Source organism: Camponotus vicinus, unplaced genomic scaffold (assembly GCF_025532165.1).
Source record: "Camponotus vicinus isolate PSW18456_S1 unplaced genomic scaffold, iyCamVici1.0 SCAF_4, whole genome shotgun sequence".
Taxonomy (NCBI): Eukaryota; Metazoa; Arthropoda; class Insecta; order Hymenoptera; family Formicidae; genus Camponotus; species Camponotus vicinus.
In genome coordinates this window covers 13778326-13800346 of record NW_028141976.1, presented here as the reverse complement: position 1 = coordinate 13800346, position 22021 = coordinate 13778326, and the positions used below count along the sequence as shown (strand labels likewise).

General features: G+C 34.2%; 5 protein-coding genes and 1 long non-coding RNA gene across 12 annotated transcripts; 3 read left to right on the top strand and 3 right to left on the bottom strand.

Moving 5' to 3' along the window:
• Window positions 1-530: 530 nt before the first annotated feature.
• Window positions 531-17280, top strand: LOC145970989 (cyclin-dependent kinase 4). Of its 3 annotated transcripts, none has more exons than XM_083098131.1 (5): window positions 531-816; window positions 14034-14731; window positions 14850-15209; window positions 15660-15820; window positions 15910-17280. In XM_083098131.1, exons 2-5 carry the CDS (start codon window positions 14054-14056, stop codon window positions 16130-16132), a joined length of 1422 nt encoding a protein of 473 aa, XP_082954257.1. In that variant the 5' UTR covers window positions 531-816; window positions 14034-14053; the 3' UTR covers window positions 16133-17280. The 3 variants fall into 3 exon arrangements, with proteins under 3 accessions (XP_082954257.1, XP_082954256.1, XP_082954258.1); XM_083098130.1 differs by lacking the exon at window positions 531-816 and adding an exon at window positions 4642-4910; XM_083098132.1 differs by lacking the exon at window positions 531-816 and adding an exon at window positions 13707-13850.
• On the bottom strand, window positions 4220-11038 carry LOC145970626 (uncharacterized). The gene is made up of 3 exons (XM_083097499.1): window positions 10931-11038; window positions 5927-6781; window positions 4220-5634 (listed from the first exon to the last, which is right to left on the bottom strand). Exons 1-3 carry the CDS (start codon window positions 11036-11038, stop codon window positions 5593-5595), a joined length of 1005 nt encoding a protein of 334 aa, XP_082953625.1. The 3' UTR covers window positions 4220-5592.
• Window positions 16851-17885, bottom strand: LOC145970996 (uncharacterized). Its single transcript, XR_014438716.1, has 2 exons — window positions 17641-17885; window positions 16851-17554 (listed from the first exon to the last, which is right to left on the bottom strand). It is a non-coding gene; the product is annotated as an uncharacterized LOC145970996 (long non-coding RNA).
• On the top strand, window positions 17539-18993 carry Hint1 (histidine triad nucleotide binding protein 1). The gene is made up of 2 exons (XM_083098142.1): window positions 17539-17888; window positions 18493-18993. The coding sequence occupies exons 1-2, from the start codon at window positions 17685-17687 to the stop codon at window positions 18760-18762; spliced, it is 474 nt and encodes a 157-aa protein (XP_082954268.1). The 5' UTR covers window positions 17539-17684; the 3' UTR covers window positions 18763-18993.
• Window positions 18495-21131, bottom strand: Dhfr (dihydrofolate reductase). 4 transcript variants are annotated; one of them, XM_083098135.1, is made up of 7 exons: window positions 21076-21131; window positions 20700-20805; window positions 20079-20190; window positions 19832-19987; window positions 19641-19758; window positions 19263-19372; window positions 18495-19181 (listed from the first exon to the last, which is right to left on the bottom strand). In XM_083098135.1, exons 2-7 carry the CDS (start codon window positions 20710-20712, stop codon window positions 19106-19108), a joined length of 585 nt encoding a protein of 194 aa, XP_082954261.1. In that variant the 5' UTR covers window positions 20713-20805; window positions 21076-21131; the 3' UTR covers window positions 18495-19105. The 4 variants fall into 4 exon arrangements, with proteins under 4 accessions (XP_082954261.1, XP_082954263.1, XP_082954264.1 ...); XM_083098137.1 differs by adding an exon at window positions 20313-20409 and having other exon boundaries at window positions 20700-21100; XM_083098138.1 differs by having other exon boundaries at window positions 20079-20130; window positions 20700-21102.
• LOC145970994 (translation machinery-associated protein 7 homolog) lies at window positions 19697-21929 on the top strand. Of its 2 annotated transcripts, none has more exons than XM_083098144.1 (2): window positions 19697-20091; window positions 21551-21929. In XM_083098144.1, the coding sequence occupies exon 2, from the start codon at window positions 21552-21554 to the stop codon at window positions 21744-21746; it is 195 nt and encodes a 64-aa protein (XP_082954270.1). In that variant the 5' UTR covers window positions 19697-20091; window position 21551; the 3' UTR covers window positions 21747-21929. The 2 variants fall into 2 exon arrangements, with proteins under 2 accessions (XP_082954270.1, XP_082954269.1); XM_083098143.1 differs by lacking the exon at window positions 19697-20091 and adding an exon at window positions 20698-21225.
• The last annotated feature ends 92 nt before the right edge of the window (window positions 21930-22021 follow it).

The following is a 22021-nucleotide window of genomic DNA, read 5'->3' as shown; positions in this document are numbered from 1 at the left end:
AGATCTCCAATTAAATATTGTGTACCTTATACGCACACTTTACGCAGCAGTTTCCCCATAATCATATCGTAAAATGCATACTTTAGTACAGAAGAGACGATTATAATGCTTCGAAATTCCAGGCTGAAGGAGTCTCTGCCACAAGATTGTCAATAATTCTAATAATTAATTTCATAGAGATATTTGTATTGTTAAATATTTTAAAAGAAAATTACAAGAAAACAATTTTATACGAGCAGCGTTTTATTCTACATGCGTTCCTATTATTTTATCATCGTGCGTGTTATATACACATACAATATAAAATAACACACTTCTATTTTCAGGACTACCGAGCTCAATACTCGAGCCGTGCATTCGAGAGCGTAATTGGGCGCAGGAAATAGCTACAGTCCTGACGTTACACCATGCCCTGTAAAGGGCCCGGCGAGCGTCGGGCCCACTCCTGGGCCAGCCGCAGAGCCTCCCGGCCCATTCCATTCCGGACCCGTAGTCGTCTCTCGCGTGCATCGCCCGTCGAAGGAAGCATTCCATTCATGTTTCGGGACGCGCGACGCGCTCGTCGTCGCGAGTGAGAGAAGAGAGACCGACCCGGGCCTCTTCCCCGCGAGGAGAAGGACACAGGACCCGCGAGCAACGGCGCCGTTTCCCGCGACGACGACGACGACGACGACGACGACGAGCCGCTGTGATGACGATCGACGGATCCGCCAGGAACATCGTCCTGCGAGCGCGTCCAGCACCAAGCACGTGGTCCTGCGTTATTGTCCGGGCCGCTACTCCGAGCGCATCCGGAGATGCAGTGAGGCTGCACTGGTGCGTTCTTTTGTTTATCTCTCTCTCTTGCCTTCTCTCTTTTTTTTTTCTTTTCCTCGTCTTTCCTTTACCGTTGTTTCGTCTGGAAATTTGTCTCCCGCGGCACATCGTCGCTCGTAGGTCGCTCGATTCGTGAAGAGTTTATCGAACTCGGGGATTGATCCAGAATTTCGCGGTTTGTTTTTATATCGATTGAAAAAATTCCTCGCGAGCATCGCGAAGATGTAGAGATAATAGACGCTCGGCGCGTTATCTCGGGTTTTAGTTTGAGATAGAATTGGATGTCTGTAAATATAACGGGTTGATTAAGACGTTTATCTTGTGTTTTTGTGCTACTGATAAAGACGAGTGATTAGAATGGTAAAACATGTAGTGAGATGTCTGCCCTATCGTGACGGCGCCAACTGTGCTTCAAGAATTCTTATATTTTTTAACTTTATAATGACGTTTTATCTGCAGGTAGTTTTGCAATAAGATTGAGAGCGAATATTAAATTTTGCATCGTTATCAAATTTATAATCTGGGCGATATAAATATTATTAGCGATACAAAAATTTAATTCGGCTTAAAAATCATTTATCAAGATCTTCATATCGATGTAATCGCATCAAAGGAAGGAGATATGATTTAGCAGTTATAAATTATATCTTTAGATTATGACATTAGGCTATCTGTACTAATTTCTTTAAATATTTTCATCTTTCTCTCTCTCTCTCTCTGTATACGCGATTAAAGATTATGCCCCAGTCTTTCGTGTAGCGCAGCATCACGTGTGTAAAGGATCTTTATTACTTTATCAGCAAAGTAGATTGCGGGGTTCGTAACCGACCGTCATCTCAACTGTCTTCATTTCCAAAGCGCATAACCACCGCGCATCCTCCGCATGCTAACGCGGCTGTTGAACTCCCCGGTCTTACTTTGTATATACGTGTATAAGATATCGCCTTTAAATCGTCCAGCAGTTAGCGTGTATCGTCATACGCACATACACACACACACACACACAGACACACACACACATTATATATATATATATATAATGTAGAAAATATCCCCCTAATTTCATTTTTTTAACTTGTTTCAAATTTGAGAAAAAATTTTTTAATTTTCGACAAAGAATCATCTAAAATTTTTCGCACTTATTAAAAAACATCCCATATATATATATATATATATATTCACTTGAACTCCCCGGTCTTACTTTGTATATATATATATATATATATATATGGGATGTTTTCTAATAAGTGCGAAAAATTTTAGATGATTCTTTGTCGAAAATTAAAAAATTTTTTCTCAAATTTGAAACAAGTTAAAAAAAATGAAATTAGGGGGATATTTTCTACTGGTAAAAAGGTTATTTATTAATATTTTTTTAATCTCTCGTATTATAAGGGGATGAAACTAGCAACCATATTCAATTTTTTATTAGAACTTTTTAATGAGTTGGAATATGATCATCTAAAAATATGCACTAAAAAGTTTAATTTATTGAGAAATTTTTTTCATAAAATCAGTAGTTTTCAAGAAAAAAAATAAAATACGTTATCGTGCACAGCACGATGCTAAATACCTTAGATTTCGAATTACGAGAAGTTAAATTTTAAAATAAAAATAAAATTAGAATAAATGTTGGGGAAATTGGAACAAAAACAAAATTATAATAAAAACCTAATTTTTACCCCCATTTTTGGAGGAGTATAACTCCACAGAGATGTAGGAGTGTATGTTTATATGAGAAACCCCCCTAATTATCGGCAAAGAATCATCTAAAATTTTTCGCACTTATTAAAAAACACCCTGTATATATATTTCATAAGAAATTATTTATAAGAAACAGATTGCTCTGAAGGAGCTCCCTACTACAAGATTTCTCGCAGAGCGAGATTTTCTCCTTTGACAGGATTCTCATTTTCCGAAAACGTGACAGGCTCATGCATTCGCGAGGCGCCATTTTTACGACATGTATATAGATGTTGAAATAACGGAGGATCCTTGGCGATCATCGTGAGACCGCCGTGTTTCCTTTACTCATGGGTGATAGTGTCAAGCCGCGGATGACGAATGTGTAATGTTAATTTTTCCGGGAATATGTGTATGCGGCATGGCCGATACTAACGTTACGTTTTCCGACAAACAGGTCATTTTCCAATTATTTGATACGTAATTGTATCACGCGAGGGAAGATAAACGATTTTCTATTTATTACAATGAAGAGTTTTTAAAAAAATATCAAAGGAAATTAATAAAACGATATTCTCGTTAAAAAGTGATTATTATTTCAACATTATTTCTTCTTTTTAAATATCAAGCAATAAATAATTGTCGAATGAATAATTACTTACCGTTATATGATGACAGTACAATAAATAGAGTTACTCCGATCAATTAATGATGGAAATATTGCGATATATTTTTTTTCTTTTATTAGAATTAGAAATCTATGAAAGTTTTAATACTAAATATTTAATCTAATCATAGCATCCTATTGTATTCATGACTTTCTAACTAATGACAACTTCCATGTTTATCTTGGTTTTCTGCTTCTTATCGGCAGTAAAATCTCTCTTTCTATCGTTTTGAAACATATAATACAATTTTAATTAACAAAAAAAGAAAAAGAGAGTTCACCTTTCAAATTATAAATTATTAATGACGGATGTATCATCGTCGTCATGATAATTCATGAGTCGATATGATGATACATTAGATACAATCACTGGTAAGTCCCCGTTAAGCATTTCAAATCATTATGTAACTATAGAAGCTAATATTTGCATGTACGTGGAATTTTACCGTCATTCGCGGAACAATGAGATATTCATGATCCTTGCGATAAATATATATATGTAAATTCTTACAGTAATAATTTTATCGATAATTATTATGTTAGTAACAGTAAATAACTATTTCCTGATACATTCCCGATGATATATATATACATGTATGTGGAGGAAACACAAGTTCCATATTAAATATGACCAACAATATCAGTTGATCTGTATAATAATGTTGCCTGAATGCATAATGACCGTAAAGCCCAAAGTGGCATAATGATGTAACGTTACGCGCTGGAAAATATAGATCAATTAAATCGTTGTTTTTGCTTCGTGTTATCTATAAACAGATTGATAAATGATACTTAATTGCAATATAAATATTGACATTTTATATGCAGTTTGCTAAATATATTAGCTTTTAGTAAACAATTTCTTAAACAAATTATTAATCATTAAATTATTAATTTATTTAATATTATTAAATTATTTAATTAAGTTATTTAATTAATTATTACATTATTTAATCAATTATTATTTAATTTTGTTATTAAATTATTTAATTGATTATTATTTAATTTAATTATGAAATAATTTTTTATTTCTTAGTATACATATAACTGGAGTCTAACTATTTTATCTATTTCCTGATTTCAACATATTTTATTTGATAAGAGCATATTTATATCTGTGTAACGATTATTTAATTAACTTATTCGTTTAATTTATTTACTTGATATTCCCGCGACAAGAAAATGATATCGAAAACATTTGGAGGAATGTGCAATTTCCCTTTAGAATCGAAAATTCCGGGTGCAGTTTCTCGGAAGAAAATTGAATAGCGTCTGCTTGGACGCCGTCCAGAATCGACTATTAAGTTCAGCCGAGTGACGTGTTACTCCAGAATTTAGCTGATTGAGCGCCATGAATCACATTCCTCTATCGAAGGCAGGTAGTACACGCGAAGCGTCATGCGCTTCCGCGAACGTATCTGTGGGAAATCGTAATCTCACTCACGGCGCGTTCGTTCATATAAACTCCGGGTGTGTATCGCGTGCGGCCATTCAGTAACTCGAACGAGCCACCGTATACATCTTCGGGCTCCGGAACGCGCGTCTCGTCCGTCCAAGCACGAGACACTGGAGATCTTCGGAGCGTCGCGTCGCGTCGGCGCGCCTTCCCTTTCTCTCCCACGGCCAGCGCTCTTCCCAAACTAGGGTTACGCGCGATGACGAAAAATTACACGCTCTCCGCCGCCTATTTAAACGGCTCGCCCCGCGTCCGCTCTTAGAGATCACTACTGCAACACGTAAACATGTAAGTACACACGCGTGGGCGAATGTTGATTTTCTTCGCTCTCCAGTATCGCGAGTTTGCTCTCTGTCTCTGTTGGTTTATTTCTACTCATTTGGAATAATAATACGCGCAAAAAAAACATTTTTCAATTATAAGTTTAGTAGGAAAAGTAATTTATAAGCGGAAAAGTAATTTATAGGCGGAAAAGTAATTTATAAGCGGAAAAGTCTCCTATGAATCTCACATACGGGTTTGAAAAACTTATTAATATTAATAATTTCGCTGGGAGATATTTTTCCTGAAATAAAGCTAATGATTAATTTTTTTTAGCGTGTGCGAGCATTCATATATCATAGCAGATAAACTGTTAAAAACACACGAATTCTTTTCGCATAGCTTATCTATTTACATCCTATTTTTTATCTCTCTCTTTCTCTCTCTCTCGTTATATCTCGCATATCTTAATATATCTTTTTATTGCTTATCTTATATATATATTTATTATATATAATGTGACGTACGTTAAACGGATGTAGACTATGGATCGATAATGTGCAGACGATTTCGTATATCGTGTATATATTTGTAGAAAATTACGATGTGTCATCAATGTAAGAAACACGTAACAGTTTCAAAAAATTTTCGATTAAACTCGGCGTCTTTATTATTTACTCACCGCGAAAGATTCAAGCATCATCTCCACTTATCGATTACATGAATCCTCGTGTTCGCGAAAGACGTGTATCTATAAATAGCATCATGTGTCAACATAATTCCTCCTATATAAGCAATTCACATAGTATTTTCTACAACCATTCGGTTACATTCATTCTAATCGCTGGATTAAAATTACTTGGACTGCTTAAACAGAAATGTACTAATGTACGCAAACCGACATCTTTCACCTTCCAACATTCTAACGAGCTTTAGCAGCTTGGAAAAATATAACTAATACGCTAATATACAATATATCGCAAATATTGTTTAAACTTGAGAAAAAATCCAGATGTATATATCGACTAGAAAATGAAACCCACTCCAAGTGCGAGGATCTTGAAAGCGACCCCTCTTTCCGGGGTGCGTTTACTCTTGAATAATCCCATCGTGGCTCGAGCTGGGAAATGAGACGGCAGCTGCAGAGAGGTACAAGTAGAAGCAGAAGCTCCGTGGCGTACATACATAATACATAATACACTCGGCGCGAACAATCCCTTCGGGAAACCGGCCAGCCCGCTCGAGGGCCCGCCGTCAACTGATCGGATCCGTTGAAGCCTCGGCGGCGCGGCTCGGTCGCGTTCTACGGCCTGACCCACAGCTCGCTCCGTCTCGGATCTCATGCCGCCTATCGCCGGATACAGCCTGACGATTCGTCGGCCGCGGTTGCGAGCGGCGAACGGTCCGGTGTGTGTGCGTGACGTGTCGTCGCCTCCTATGTGCGGCTCATAATCCCCGTTGTGTCTCGCGCGAGTGCTTACGAGCGAGTGCGTATACACGCCGGGGGAATTGGTTAATACCGTTTCCGGCGCGCGCGGAGCCGTGCACACAGTTTCGGTTGTGTTGCGTGTCTCGCGCGTCGTCCGTCCGCTCTCTCGCCTCGTCTCGTCGCTCGTCGCCTTCGGCCTGCGCTCGTCATCTTCATCCTCGTCATCTTCATCATCTTCATCATCATCATCATCATCATCATCATTATCGTCATCGTCGGCTTTTTCCTCTTCTTCCTCCTCCTCTTCAGCGTCGCGGGTTCCCGCTGTTTCGCTCCTCTCGTGGGAGGTCAGCACCTTAGCATCGGTAGGTAGGTAGGTAGGTAGATAAATGCGGAATGTGGGATTTGGGGTTGCTTGGACGATGCGGACTCGTCGGGAGGAAGAGAGAGAGAGAGAGAGGCCGCGGGCCTCCCATTACATTTTACCTTTCGAAAGGAGAGCTCGCGGTGAAATATGAGCGGCCGGTTTCGGTACAGTTTTTCTTTTCTTTGTGTTGCCGGCCAACGCGGGGGATCCACCGTGTGAAACCGCCAGCTCGAAATCTGCACGACGATTCAACCGGGACACATTTCGTGGCGGATGCTGCTGCTCGATCGTTTCTCCCCGGGGATTCGGTGAAAAGTCGCGCGTAAGAGTGTCGGAGCGATTTTGTTTGGGTTCTCTTGCCGACGAGACTCGCGACGTGTTGGCTGTTCAATTATTCGTAGATTCTCAGCTAATAAAAATTATAATTTTAATAAATATAATATTAATTAAAATTATAATTTTAATAAATATAAAATTACGTATTCCTCTTTCTCTCTCTCTCTCTCTCTCTCTTTCCTCTTGAGCAATGAGGACTTTAACGCATGGATAATCTCCAGTAGTTTCTTTTATGAGTGAAGGAAAATTTTCTATAAATCTCAAAGTATTTTTCGAGTGTATTTTTTCGCGTAAATTACATGTGTTATATGAAAATATTATTTATATTTGAAAATTCCTATATAATTATTTTTTACAGCGACTTGTGTGGCTTTAAAAAAATATCATATTTTGATAATAATATATTTGAGTCTTATATCGATTCGTTTTTTATACTTTCTAAAATACAATTCATTCAAATTGAAATATCCTCTTATTTATATCGAATATTCTCAGTCTGCACTTTGTCACAAGTGTCTGTATCACATTCGCAATTTTTAAAATTCGGTAATTTTTTGATAGAGGAAATATCCAAAACTTAAAGAGTAATTCGAACTTGACGAATTAAGATTAACGCAGCCGTTTTCATCTATCGCCGAATATATTTAAATGCTTATCGTGAGAATGTGCATTTTGACGGGATAGCGTATCTTTGAAGATGTATGTAAAATATTTCAGCGTGTGTAAAGATAAGACAAGAAACGATGACAGGGGTGGTATTCCAATCAGCATTACGCGTCTCTCTTGTTTACGAACGATGTGCATAGACAGTACGAAAAGCCACGTGACTTAGAATATGGGATTTCCAAAGAGCAGAACATCTGTCGCGTAGATAAAAATTTCGAAATAATGCATAACGCATTTTTAATACTCGTATTTTTTAAGCACTATTTTACACGTTTTGGAAATTAATTCATTACTTAATGTTTGTAGAAAAAGGATAATGCATTGGCAAATTAATAAAGAAATTTATCACAAATATTATACATCATATAATTAATCGGCTAATTCGATGTCTCATTTTTTTTACGACTTAACATATTAGCGGTTTTAACAATAGAGGATAATCCTGTTAGTCAGCTTATTGTATCATCTAAGCTGCACAGTATATTCTAAGAATCGTAACATATCGCATTCATTCAAATCTACAGTTCTAATTGCATTGCCTGCAGTTCCGTATCTTCTAAGAAATGCGATGATTCTCCCACGACTGACAAGCTGTCATGAACTTGCACATTTGCAGATAACTTGTATGCTTATATGAACTTTTGTTTTTTTTACACAGACATTAGAGTCAATGATTATAAAAATATTTATAACCAAAGTAATTATTTAACAAATTTCATTTATGAATTTCAACAAACAATTTCGATAAAGATAGGCCTTGCTTATTTTGAAAAGGATTCGATGTAAGCTCGATTCTTAAAAATTGTGGATTTCAAGAAGATGATACATTTAAACTTTATATAAAAAATCATAAATATATATAATTGGTATAAAAAGTATTGACTTTATAAAATAATTTTATTAAATTGATTTTTTATAAAATAGAAAAATTATTTCTCTATCAAAGAAATACATTAATATTATTTTTGTATTTGAAAAAAAATAATCTTTCATGACAGGGACGTGTTTTTCGTAGGGAAATCGATACCCAAAATACTCAGGCGCTATTGAAACGATATACGACACTGGATATGCGTATACTTTTCTAGTATACTCACGTTCGACTTTTCGTTCTAGAAATAGAAGTGAATGAGAGCGTTGAGCAAGTGTTTGTTGTGTGAAAGACTTGAGTACATAGTAGTGTCAATCCCGTGGATAATCTGGAAGCAGTGACGTCCTGTTTACTCTGTTTGGTAGTCTAGCGTGGCGCAAACGAGTGCCCGGAAATATCGCCGTCAGATTCGGCGTATTTTCGGCGTCTTTAATTGGATAGGGCCCCCGACGCGGTATTCGAGTAAATTATTCGAGTTCCTAATTAGACCGTCACCGCGTTCCACGGGACGAAGAACGGCGTTCTTTGTCGTTTATTTCATCGGATTCCAATTATTGAAATTTCTAAAGAAAATTTCAACATTGCTTTTCGACAAGCAAGTGATAAATAATCTGAAAATCTCAATAATAATTGTAAAATCTTTCTTCTGCGATATACTTGCTCTTCGTCAACAATTGAATACCATTTAATTGATAACTACACGTTGCAAAATTCTTAGTGCAATTTGGAACAAATGCAATAATCTGTTAATTATTCACCGAAAAATGGCGAAAAATTTTTCAACACGGCGAATGAATATTTTCAAAGGGACACGATATATTTTCGCATACACAAATACATAACACTGTGAGATTTAAATTTAAAAGTTTATTTAAATGCTCACGATATTTTTTGGGTTTTATTTTTCTGACTACTAGATTTATTTAAATTGTATCATTTGTCGAAATCACAATTTTACTCGTAATTTTATTTGTAACACAAGAAAATGATCTTATATACTTTTTCTCATTTTTATGGAAAGTTACAGCTGATGCATGGATGCAATTTAGATAAGATAATCGGAGAATTTGTGTATTTAAAATAACAGTGTTAAATTGTATTGTTTGTCGAAATCACAATTTTACTCGTAATTTTATTTGTAAAAACACAAAAAAAATGATCTTATACACTTCTTATCAAACTTTTCTCATTTTTACGAAAAGTTACAGATGCAATTTAGATAAGATAATCGATGGGGAATTTGTGTACTTAAAGTAACAGTGTTAAATTAATCTATTTTATACATTCTTGGTAATGTAGCAATTCTATCGAGAATAGCGAGATAAAGCGTCATTCATAATAAAGCGAGTCCCATGACTCCCAGCGTGGCGTCGACGAGATTTAAGAGAGGATTCGAACTTATAGTAGTTATATCTGAAGGGGGAAGAGTGGGAGGTCATAACGAATTAAATGGCGCACAAGTGCGTTTTACGTTCGCGCGTAGCCGTTCATTCATGCCTTCCCCGCGTACTCTCTGCAAACAATGGGCCGTAAATGTGGCTTCAATTCCGTTGCAATTAAGGCGACGCATGATTTACGCGATACGCCGCACAGCTTACGCTACATAGTGTTACATAGTGCGTAAACATCGTAACACGTGTAACTTTACGGAAGCCACGAAGGCGCAACTCGTGCGACCTAAAATTTCAATGACTCTGTCGGCGAGGAATTTGATAAGCTGCGTATCAAGAGACTCCGATGAGTAATCCTCTCTTCTCGTAGAAAGAAAGAGAGAGAGAAACGTAACAATAATTTATTGAAGATATAAGGAGATACAAATCGTGCTCATATATTTTGCTCATTATATTTTTTTTCGAGGTATGTAGAAATAGAAGTGAAATTTTAATGTAAGAAAAGATTTTTAGAGAGACACGTGCTTATTTTTGTAGAAATTTAAGTTTTGACGTTTTTTGGCTATTTTTCCATCTTTAATATTTTACGTCCCAAAGAAAAATATATCGATTTATAAATTATTTTTTTAAAATAATGTTGGTATGCATGTCGGGACGTTATTGCTTGCCTTCGCATTTATTTTAAATTTCCACTTTATTAATAGATTGAAATTATGCTGAGTTTATGTATATATATATATCGTCGAGTAGCTCTTGATAAGAAGATTGAGTAACTCGACATTCCGATGTTCGAAGTTTCTTACGTTATCTAATTTCCTGACGGAAGTCGTGTTTTTTTACACGAACACAGCGCAGTTTCGTGTCTCGAAGCCACAAGATATGTAAAGCATATTTTGAGATATATTATAAATCAAAATTTTATTAAAATCTCTTCGTATCCTCTTATATACTTGAAAATCTCTTCATTCATATGACTATTTATCTAACACAACACATTATCAGTTTTCCGGGGTCTTTCCATGGTGCGCATTCTGACCGTTTATCTGCTACGTCAACTTCTTGAGCCACGTTCTCGTCCTTTTTATGTGGCCCCATAACAATGTAGAAGAATATCGTACCTCTTCTTAAGTCTCTCTTGCAACGACAACGGAACAGAAAAAAAAAACTGGATAATAAAACGGTCTCTCGAAAAGGAGAAACGTCTATTGTCCTTCTTTCAGACGTTGAAGATGATGAAAGAAAACCGCAGTCTTTCGTAGCATTTTGCAACATAAATTTTATATTTAAAAAAACGAGAATTTAATTGGCTTATCAAAAGCCACGCGTCAAAATATTTTGACAGATGAAATCGCCTGTTATAAAATAAGATTGAAAATGCGACAAAACATTAGCTATAAATTGTCAAATATATTTTTTCATAGTTTTAGAGAAACAAATACATTTATTTATAATTTGAATTATTTATTATTTTTTTGTTAATGAAATATTAATTGGTAGAATAATTTGCAATGTGTCTTCTTTATGTTTTTTAATAACATATTACGAAGTTACTTGCAAATGCATGTTATATTATCAGCGAAAATAAATTGTCGACGTTATTGCGCTCGCTAATGGAAGTAAATACGAGGCAATTAAGAATACACAAAGTACATTCTTCCATTTTTGTGTCTCACGGAAAGAAAAAAAAAATTCCTACGTTGCACTTCGTTGTCTTCGCTTCTCTTTCTCGACATCCAACGAAACCATAGAAACATCTGCCTCTTCCAGGAAGGTGGTCTTGAGATAATGCCGCGTGGAAACGCGTTCTGTACATACAAAGTTGCTGGTTTCTCCTAGAGAGCAAAGACATGTTTTTCTCCAGTTTCGTGAAACGTACGCTCGTCCATATATTTTCCCTTCGTCCCTCTCACTTCACGATCGACCGATCTCGATCGGAGATTTTCTCCAAATTTATGTCCAAAATGCTTCCTTTTGTCTAGAAAATAATTGTTACAATGTAAAAAAAAACTTTGTCCTTCCTTCATTTCCTTGCTCCTTTTCTTCCTTTTTTCCTTCCTTCCGTCCCAGTTTTCTAGTTAATAATTTCTTATCGCAAGAGGAAATTGATAGAGAAATTTAATCAAAATCACACGAGAGTACATCCGTCTGCGGAGCGTTCGTTTATAAAAACCTACTAGTGTAAATTATTTGATATATTATATTTATATAACATATATATTATACTTATTAATATATGATATATAAAAAATGCGCTTTAATGACACTATCATTTGATCAAACAACGTACGTAAAAAATTCAAATTTCTCACGAAATGTAAAGGAATGTATCAATGAATCATATCAATGAATGATATTGGATTATCTGAAACTTGAGGATTTTTCTCGCAATCAGTATTTAATAACGATCATATGTTAACTGACAATGAGTAAGAAACGGAGAGTGAATTACGAAGTGATAACAGCGCGTGGTTTATTATTTCCTCTGGATGTAAAGTCGCGGGTATCTTTTTCGGCATCCGGCCGAATTTAAAACCGTTTGAATTATATGCCACGGATCTCCCCTATCGCATAGCGCATATAACTCGGTATCTCTTCGTGCAACGAGAAGAGATGTATCTTCCCGACCTCCTTTTTTTTCTCTCGACGCATCGTTACAGTTTTCATATAACGGATGTCGTAAAATGTCTCTCTCGTGCTTCCTCGTTTCGACTCACGACTGATGATAATTCATAATTCGTGCCTCGTAATCCCCGAATCTACATACTTATTCATCGATCGCGCTTCCGGTGAAACGCGAGCGACCGACGATTATCGCTCGATCCGAGCGCAGAAAATAAAGGGGCAGGCAGCCCGGGTGGGGGGGGGGTTTATAGGGCTTCCCTCTTGCATTTACAAGATGTTCTGGAAAGCCGGCATGAGCGGGCTATTATACGAACGCAGGTGTCGGTGCAGATGTCGCGTAGCAGACGGCCCGGCCGCGATCGCTTGCGGTACCGTCTCGAAATTTTAATAAAACGTTGACGGCGGCGAGAGCGGGAACGGGAGGAGAGGGGGGGGGAGAGGGAGAGCCGTACTTATTTGCCTTATGCCCGCGAACCCCGCGCGGGTGTCGCAAGTGTCGCTGTACAAACACACATGCATCACATGATACGTACACGCGAAACACACATACGAGATCCCGAGACATCCCGCGTATCTCCCCACAGATCTCGATATGAATCTATAATCGGATATAGCTCTATCTATCGGATACTGAGCAGAGATTCGGGTCTCATGCAAGAGTTTCACATTTATTTATTTTCGATACATATATGTATTGAAAAAATATAAAAAAGAATATAAAAAATCTATAGATTTTTTTATTTGTCCTGCTGGAAAATAAATTAAAAAATTAAGCTCCTATAAAGATTTTTTTTTTTTATTAATAAAAGACGATTGGGATCAAATCACTCTTGGCTGAATTGAAATTTTTTAGGAGACAATGTTATAGTTATATAACTGTTATATAACATCAAGTAACAGTTATATAACTCTTAGTTATAATTTCCTACTCGACAATATAACTGTTACATGTCATATAACTGTTATGTGTTAGATAACAATTATATTGTTGAGTGGGAAATTATAACAATTATATAACTGTTACTTGGTGTTTGCTGGGATACATTTAGAAAAAAATTGTGAAAAATCATTAAAGTCTCTTAAATTTGTTATTCTTAAAAAATACACCAAAAATATATATCATATTGAGAAAAGAAAAAGTAGTACTTAAGTTTAAGTTTATTTACATTGTTTCTTTCAGGCCTAATTACCAACATTATTTTAGTTTTAAGCGAAACTTAAATATATGTCTCGCTTAAAGCTAAAATAACGTTGGTACAACCGGGCCTCAGTTTCATAAATATAGGTTTGAAAATATTTATATACGTTTATTTATCTCTTTAATATATTAATTCTTACAATTTCCTAGACTTATTAAATTATTGAAAACTTCTGCTTTGTATCAAGAATAATTTCGATAATAAAACAAGCAAAGAAACTTCAGTTTGATTACTTCTATTACTGATAAGAAAATTTATTATTGTTTCAGGTAGAAGTCGAGATGTTGTGATGGCTGGTAGATCACGACGTTCGAGCACAGAGCTCGAACCAGATCTATCGACGCCAACGGCTCCAAAAAAATCCAAACAATCTGAGAAGTCATCCGACAAACCGTCCGCCGAGCACTTGACAGAGGTAGAAAGTACCGAGACACCGTCCACGAGTGAGGTATCTTTGCAGGCGGAAGTTGTGCTCGTCGAGGAAGCCGAAGAGGAGGAAAAGCAGCTCTCGGACGTCGCGAAACAAGCGGGAACGTCCGAGCGAAGGGTGTCGACCGATGAAACGAAATCGACCGAGCAAAAGGATCCAAAGACCTCCGAGCGAAAAGAAGACATCGCGACGACCTCGATCGAAGCGATCCCAGGTACTTCGAAAGAGGAACAGCTTGGTACGCTGAAATCCATTGTAATGAAGTACAGCGAACAGAGCGAACATGAGCTTTCCAGACCAAAATCCGAGACAACTGTACAGAGCTTTACTCTGCGCGAACATGCTTCCTACGAAGATTTGTCACTCATCGGAAACGGTGCATACGGTACGGTGTACAAGGCAAAGGACAAGTCCAGTGGTCAAATTGTAGCGCTTAAGAAAGTTAGGGTACCCTTGACAGATGATGGTTTACCTATGTCCACGCTAAGGGAGATTGCTGCCTTGAAATCACTCGAACGATATGAACATCCAAATATTGTGAGTTTAATATGATATTAATCTCTCGCAATATAAAAATGTCTTACTTAAAAAACAATCTATTTTGCTTTAAAGTTTTTCTATTAAAGACTTGTATTTGATCTCCTTTATTTTCTAGGTCCGATTACTTGATGTCTGTCAAGGAGATTATCTTCACCTACCATCGGGTGATGGTGAACAATCCGAGAGGCTAGATCGTGGTCTCACCCTCTGGTTGGTGTTCGAACACGTGGAAAGAGATCTCGCTTCCTACATAGCCAATTACCGAGATAGCTCTCCGCAATCGAGAATCCCATCAAATATCGTGAGGCAAATGTCAAGAGAAATATTGTGTGGAGTGGAGTTCCTACATAGCCATAGAATAATACACAGAGACTTGAAACCGCAAAATCTCTTGGTAACGCGGGAAAGAAGAATCAAAATTGCGGATTTTGGTTTAGCCAAAACCTACGATTTTGAGATGAGATTAACTTCCGTGGTATGTTAACAACAAAGTATCATATATACGATGTATTATAAATTACGTTTTCTTTTTTACCATAAATATCTCGATGGGTTTAATTTTATATTTTACAATAATTTTGCTACATATTATTTATAATAAAAAAATTATACTATTTATCACAATTTTTGTTAGCACAACTATAAAACGATTTAAAATTGATCAAAAAATATAAAAATATCGTTACTCTGTTTTTTTTTGTTATTTTTTTATTTATATATATTTATTAATTCATTTATGGTTCCATTTTTCATAATTCATTAATATTCAATATTAAATCTGTAAGTAAAAATATATATCAATATTAAAACTATTAATGTTTTTGTTTTAGACCCCAACATGCAAGTCAATTATATGATATATTTCTCTCTCCTATACAACATTGTTTGACATTGGCATTGATAAAGCTTTGTAATGTTATTATAGGTTGTGACTCAATGGTATCGAGCACCTGAAGTACTTTTAGGATGTTCCTATGCTACTCCTGTAGATGTCTGGTCTGTCGGATGTATATTGGCAGAACTTTGCAAATTGGAACCATTATTCCCAGGTACTAGTGAGGGTGATCAACTCGACAGGATTTTCCAGTAAGTTAATGCAATTCTTGTTCTTCCTTTTTTAGAAAATTCTCTTTTTGCAATTTTTCTACGTCATGTCTTTTTCTTTCCCATACTAGAGTTTTAGGTACTCCGTCGCAACAAGCATGGCCAGAGAATGTATCACTCAGTTGGACAGCTTTCCCATACAGACAACCCAAACCTCTTGGTGCAATAATACCAGATCTCAATGAACATGGACTAGACTTAATAAGAAGTATGCTCATGTTTGATCCTCATAGTCGTATAACCGCAGCTCAAGCAGTAAGACACCGATATATTACTGAAGAAGACGTACAATGACTGTTTTGTAAGTTATCTAGATTTATTAGTAAACTCAGACTGATATAACTGTATTCAGGAATAGAAATATTTCTAACATACGTAATCACACTATAATAGTTTATAAGATTATTATTAACAGGTTGATTATTAAATATCTAATATGAGTATTATACGTAAGAATCATACTTGTGCATTACAATACTATCAATTCAATTAATAATTAAAATTAGCTTTTCTATTGTATTAAATAGTCGATAGTAGTCACCATGTACCCTCTATAGTTTATTTTTATACATTTGGCCCCTGTAGTTAAGTTATTAAGAATAAGCATAACACATATAATAATTTTACAAAACAGGATTTAAGTTAATTTAAAGGATTTCGATATAGGTGTACCTTAATATACAATACGAAAATCAGACAGTTATTATTATTTTTGATATGTTATTTATTTACACATAATGATGTCTTAATATTTCAGTCAATGACACTTTTTATAATGACGTTAAGAATTATACTTTCCATTAACTTCTTTTATTTCACGTTATTGTGTTTAACAGCTTAGTTGTATTTGTATGTGTATGACATTAATTGATTATGTAAAATGCGTATAATTACAACAAATTCTATTAAAAGTACGAAAGCGAATGTATGTATGCTGCGAATATCTAATTTAATTTTAGTTTGACATAAAATTGAGGTAACAAATATGTATATGTATATTTTTTGAGTAGAATTATTTTTTTTTTCTAAGACTGGGATTTTTACATAACCCATTAGAAATATGTGAAAGATGTAGAATCTTTCAGAGAAAACCAGAAAGCGCACTGCCATATCTTGTATGTACCATGAGCCATTATACAATCATTCATATATTATTTTTTAATGTATAATATCAATGACATGTATAAAGCAATAAGTGACAATATTTATATATCAGGGCTTCTATTCTGTAACTTTTATTAATGCTTGTGTTAGATATGTTGCGCAATTATTTTATATAAAAATCCTGCACAGTGATATATAACGCAAACGTTAGAAGTTACAGAATAAGGCTGCAGTTCGTTTAATGAAATGTGCATTATTGCATATTAAGATATGAAATATAGATTCATAAGTGCATTGTTAAGAAGACTGTATCATAAAATAAAAGTTTTATAGTTTTATATGTAGGAATCTGTCAAAATTCCATAATAGTATACCTTCTTTAAAGATTTAACAATTCTCTTAAATTTTTATACAATTAAAATTATTATAAAAAATAAACATTTGAATTTAATGAAAAGTAACAAAACATCGATTTTTAAATTTCAGATAATTTTTAAAATGTAATTTAAAATTCGCGCGTTTTAAAACATGTTCTACTTGACGTTTCCAACGCTTGTAGAATCATTCCATCCTTGCAAAATCAAAAGTATCTTTATACTTTGTGAGAGTAACCTTTAAGCCATAAAGAAACGTAATAAAACAAACAAAAATATAATAAGATAGTGGAACACATAACGTGATATGGATAATACACTCACATATTATTAATTATGCATCTGCGACAACGTTGTTGCTTCTCGACATGAAGTTATTATCGACCTTTGCCGTAAGTGCGTACAGACATTTAGGTTACCTCGGTGCTAACCGACCTAACTGTTCCGTCAGTTGGAGAAAAATGGCGACCGAGGTGGAGAAGGCACAATCAGCAGTGCCAGAAAGTGATACGATATTTGGAAAAATATTACGTAAGGAGATCCCGTGCAACTTTATTTACGAAGATGACCAGGTAAATTATGTTGCGACATAAAAATCTCGAAAATTATAGGTCGTTTTGTTGAATTTTTTAAATAAATTGTTTAACCGGCTTTGTATACGTTGCCTCCAATTCATTATTGAATATTATATGTTATTTTATGTATAATTCATATATGGATTATAATATAGAAAATATATAGTGCACTAGTAATGTAAATTTGTAGATATTTTTTAATATTAAAATATATTTTAAAAGATACATCTCTTTATCCACTTCTCTGAGAATAATTGTTACTACGTTGCACATTATTTAAATTTGCTGTTACCGCCAATAAAATACTTGCAATAACAACCACATTTATATAACCATATTTTTTGCTGAGTTATTATGGTAAACAACTGTTGACTTCAATTATCTTTAACCTCAAAGGAATTGCATATTAATATTAATACAAAATATTGTATATAAATATTCCTCATTATTAGAAATAACTTAATATACTTACAATTTTCGTTCTTAGAGAGAGAAAAATTTGTAAATAGAAATAAGCTTTGATTAAATGTAAGACATTTTTACATCATATATGAATAAAACATTAATATATACAAAAATATAACTTAAATATATTTTACAGTGCGTTGCATTTAATGATGTAAATCCTCAAGCACCTGTACACTTTTTGGTAATTCCACGGAAACCAATTCCACAACTTTCCAAAGCTCAAGATGAAGACGAACCTTTACTTGGCCACTTGATGAATGTTGCTCATAAAGTTGCAAAGGAGAAAGGCTTAACAAATGGATTTCGCCTGGTTATCAATGATGGAAAACATGGTGCACAATCTGTGTATCATTTGCATTTGCATGTTCTTGGCGGTCGACAGTTGCAATGGCCACCTGGCTAATATGCTCATGTGTTTAAATATACAGACACAACTTTAATTATGAAACATAAGGTAGTGTAAAATTAGTAGCAAAGGTATGGGTTTTGTCAAATTTTTCTATCCTAAATATGTTTAAAATGTATGCTTGAAAAATATTACGTAAAAAAAATATAGCATAACAATTAATAATATTGTGTTTGTATATTATAATTATATGAATGATTAATAATATTATTAATGTGTTTGTCACAATGTCTTATGTTTTTATTACATACCATAGATACATAGCAAAGAAAATATTTTATAAAAATAGTGTCTCTGTCGTAAATAGTTTCAGTAATTAAAATATTGAAATATCTGGTAATTATCTTTTTTCATATACTTCATATATAAATTTTATTCCTTTTTCTTCTTGGATATGTTGTGGTACAGTTGGATCCCTGGAATTTTATAGACATTATAAAGCAGAGCATCATTGATATAAAATAACAAACGCAATATAGAGAAATATTAATGTTTACTTTATCAGTACAAAGTCACTTGGAATAGGGGGAAAGAATGTATCACATTTAAATTCTTTCTTTATACGTGTCAAATATAATCGTCCAAAATATGGGGATCCCATGGCATCCTGTGCAGTGGAAATGCAAGCGTTATCTAATTTAAGTTTAAATTATCAATATTTATATCTTATGTTATTAAATCTGTTGTTAGTCACATTTTCTGTAATTTTTGCTTTCCTCTTTTCTAAATTATGAATATATACTTTTTATTCTTTTCATATATACATTTCATTTTGAGTACAGAAAATGTGTGAGTAAAAAATAATTATATTGAAAATTTCACATTATTTGACATTAATTTATATATATTTATTATACACATTTTATGCAAAATACCTTATACACTTTACTTCCTCCTATTACCCATACTCTTTCTACTTGATTTTGCATTTCCGCAATCACTTCAATAGCATGTGGTATACTTTTACATGTTATTGCTTTATCTCCATAATTCCTAAAGTTGATACAATTAATTTTTTTCTAAAAAAAATTAGATTTCTTATCTCACCGATGATTTCCATAATTACAATGATTGTGATGTTAACACCATATTTATACGGTTCTCTAAAGGTCGGTATTTTTCAGGTATGCAGTCCCATGTACGCCGTCCCATAAGCACGATATTCTTTTTATCTTTATCCTTTGTATCGGTTGTCATACGTGTAAAGAATGCCATTTCAGTCCTGCATAAATTCAAGTTCATTCATAGACAAATGGTCTGATTCTCAGTGACAATTGCGTTCACTTGAGTAAGCAATTTATCGAAGATCTTACTTCAAACGCCAAGGTAAATCACCATTTATTCCGATACCCATATTTTCGCATGCTGCGGCAATTAATTCCAATTTAGGTGGCATTTTGATACGCGAATAACAACGGTACAATCCTATAGTATATATAAAAAAAAAATGTAAAATTACGTACAATGATATACCCAATCGAGAAGAAAAACAACTAGTTAGTAATGATAGAGTTGAGTTAAATTATTCGAATATCTTTTCTCCCCACCATTTTATTTTAGAGATAAGAGGAAAGCCATGTATACTTTCTCTTTTAGGAAAGAATTTAAAACTTTATTCTCTTTTAATTTTGTATTTATTATTCCCTGAAAAATGTAAAAAGAACACAAAAATTCTGTTTTGTTACAATTGTTGAGAGAATAATTGTGGGAGAAAACTTTGAAACTAGTGAAATTATATTTGTCCAAGTAACTAAATCGATGCTACCAACATTTGAATTCTTGGCCTATGTTCCAAAATTCACTGCCAGCGCTGAAAATATATAATATACGTAACGTGAACTATAGATTTTCAGCGCTGGCAGTGAATTTTGGAACACGCCCTTGGACAAAACGAACGAATGCATGAAAAAATATTGATTTCTATGAATACTCACTGTGATGCGCCATCTTACGTCCAGCTCTTTCGGATGTTCCTTCTCACAATTCACATGGATACATTTTTCAAGCCGAATATTGATAAAAAAAATAAACTCGTTCAAACTGCTTTAAATGAATACAGTATTAGTTATCGAAAATGGCTATTGAATAATTTATATGCATATTTTCCGCTATGATTGGACAACAATGCATCGAATTCTCAGACTTGAGGTTCTAGATAAAGTCTCTTTGTTGATAAAAACTGCAAATATACACATTTGTCATATTCGTTCGACCTTATTATATTATCTGTCGTAATCAAAAACATTATCGTCCTTTATATACATTTTCAATAAATCTATACAAGGCAAAAAAGAGGGAGAAAAAATATACCACACATCCAAGTCTTTAGATTTCACAACTTGTGGCAGCACGATCCGTATGATCGAATCTAGAAATTTACGCATAAACATTAATTTTTACGAATTTTTTGAACGTACAGTTTATATCTTAATCGCATTTGGAAATTTAATACTGTCGCAAGTAAGTGTAAATATTGATTTTCAAGATGTTTTAAAAATTGTATTTGTAAGACAGCATAAAACGTTATTCCTGATTTGGTAAATATGTTATATGTATTTTCAAGAGACATGTCCTATCTATTTGTATATACAAATTGTTCGTTTAATATTAATTACATGTCTAAATGTCCATTACATATTATTTAAATAATTATTTAAAATTATCTACCATTTTTCTGATTGTGTTTCACTGGAGGTTATATTGATTTAATTTAACGTTATTAAAGCTATGTAATTTTTCCAATCAATAATTAATTAATTATAATATATGATCATTTATGCTTTAGAATGTCTGGTCGAGATGGAGGTAAGAAAAAGCCATTGAAGGCGCCAAAGAAGGATACAAAAGTTTTAGACGATGAGGACGTAGCATTTAAGCAAAAGCAAAAGGAACAACAAAAAGCATTAGCTGAGGCAGCGAAAAAAGCCAGTCAAAAAGGTCCTCTAGTAACTGGTGGTATAAAGAAATCTGGAAAGAAGTGATCGTAGTATAAATATACAAGATGAAGTACATGATTGATGACTGTGCACATAAATGTCTAATTACAACTATAATTTTGAACTGACCCATTGTTATACGATTTTTCTGCGATATCTTTTTTTTTTACGATTCTTACATTTCGAGAGATGTTTAAAACTTGTAAATAAAGCAATGTTATGTATGTATTTGTTGACTTCAATTTTTACAAGTTATAAATCACTAAGTGTCGCTGTACATGAAAGACTTGTGAACTATATTCGTGTTTTTCAATTAACAA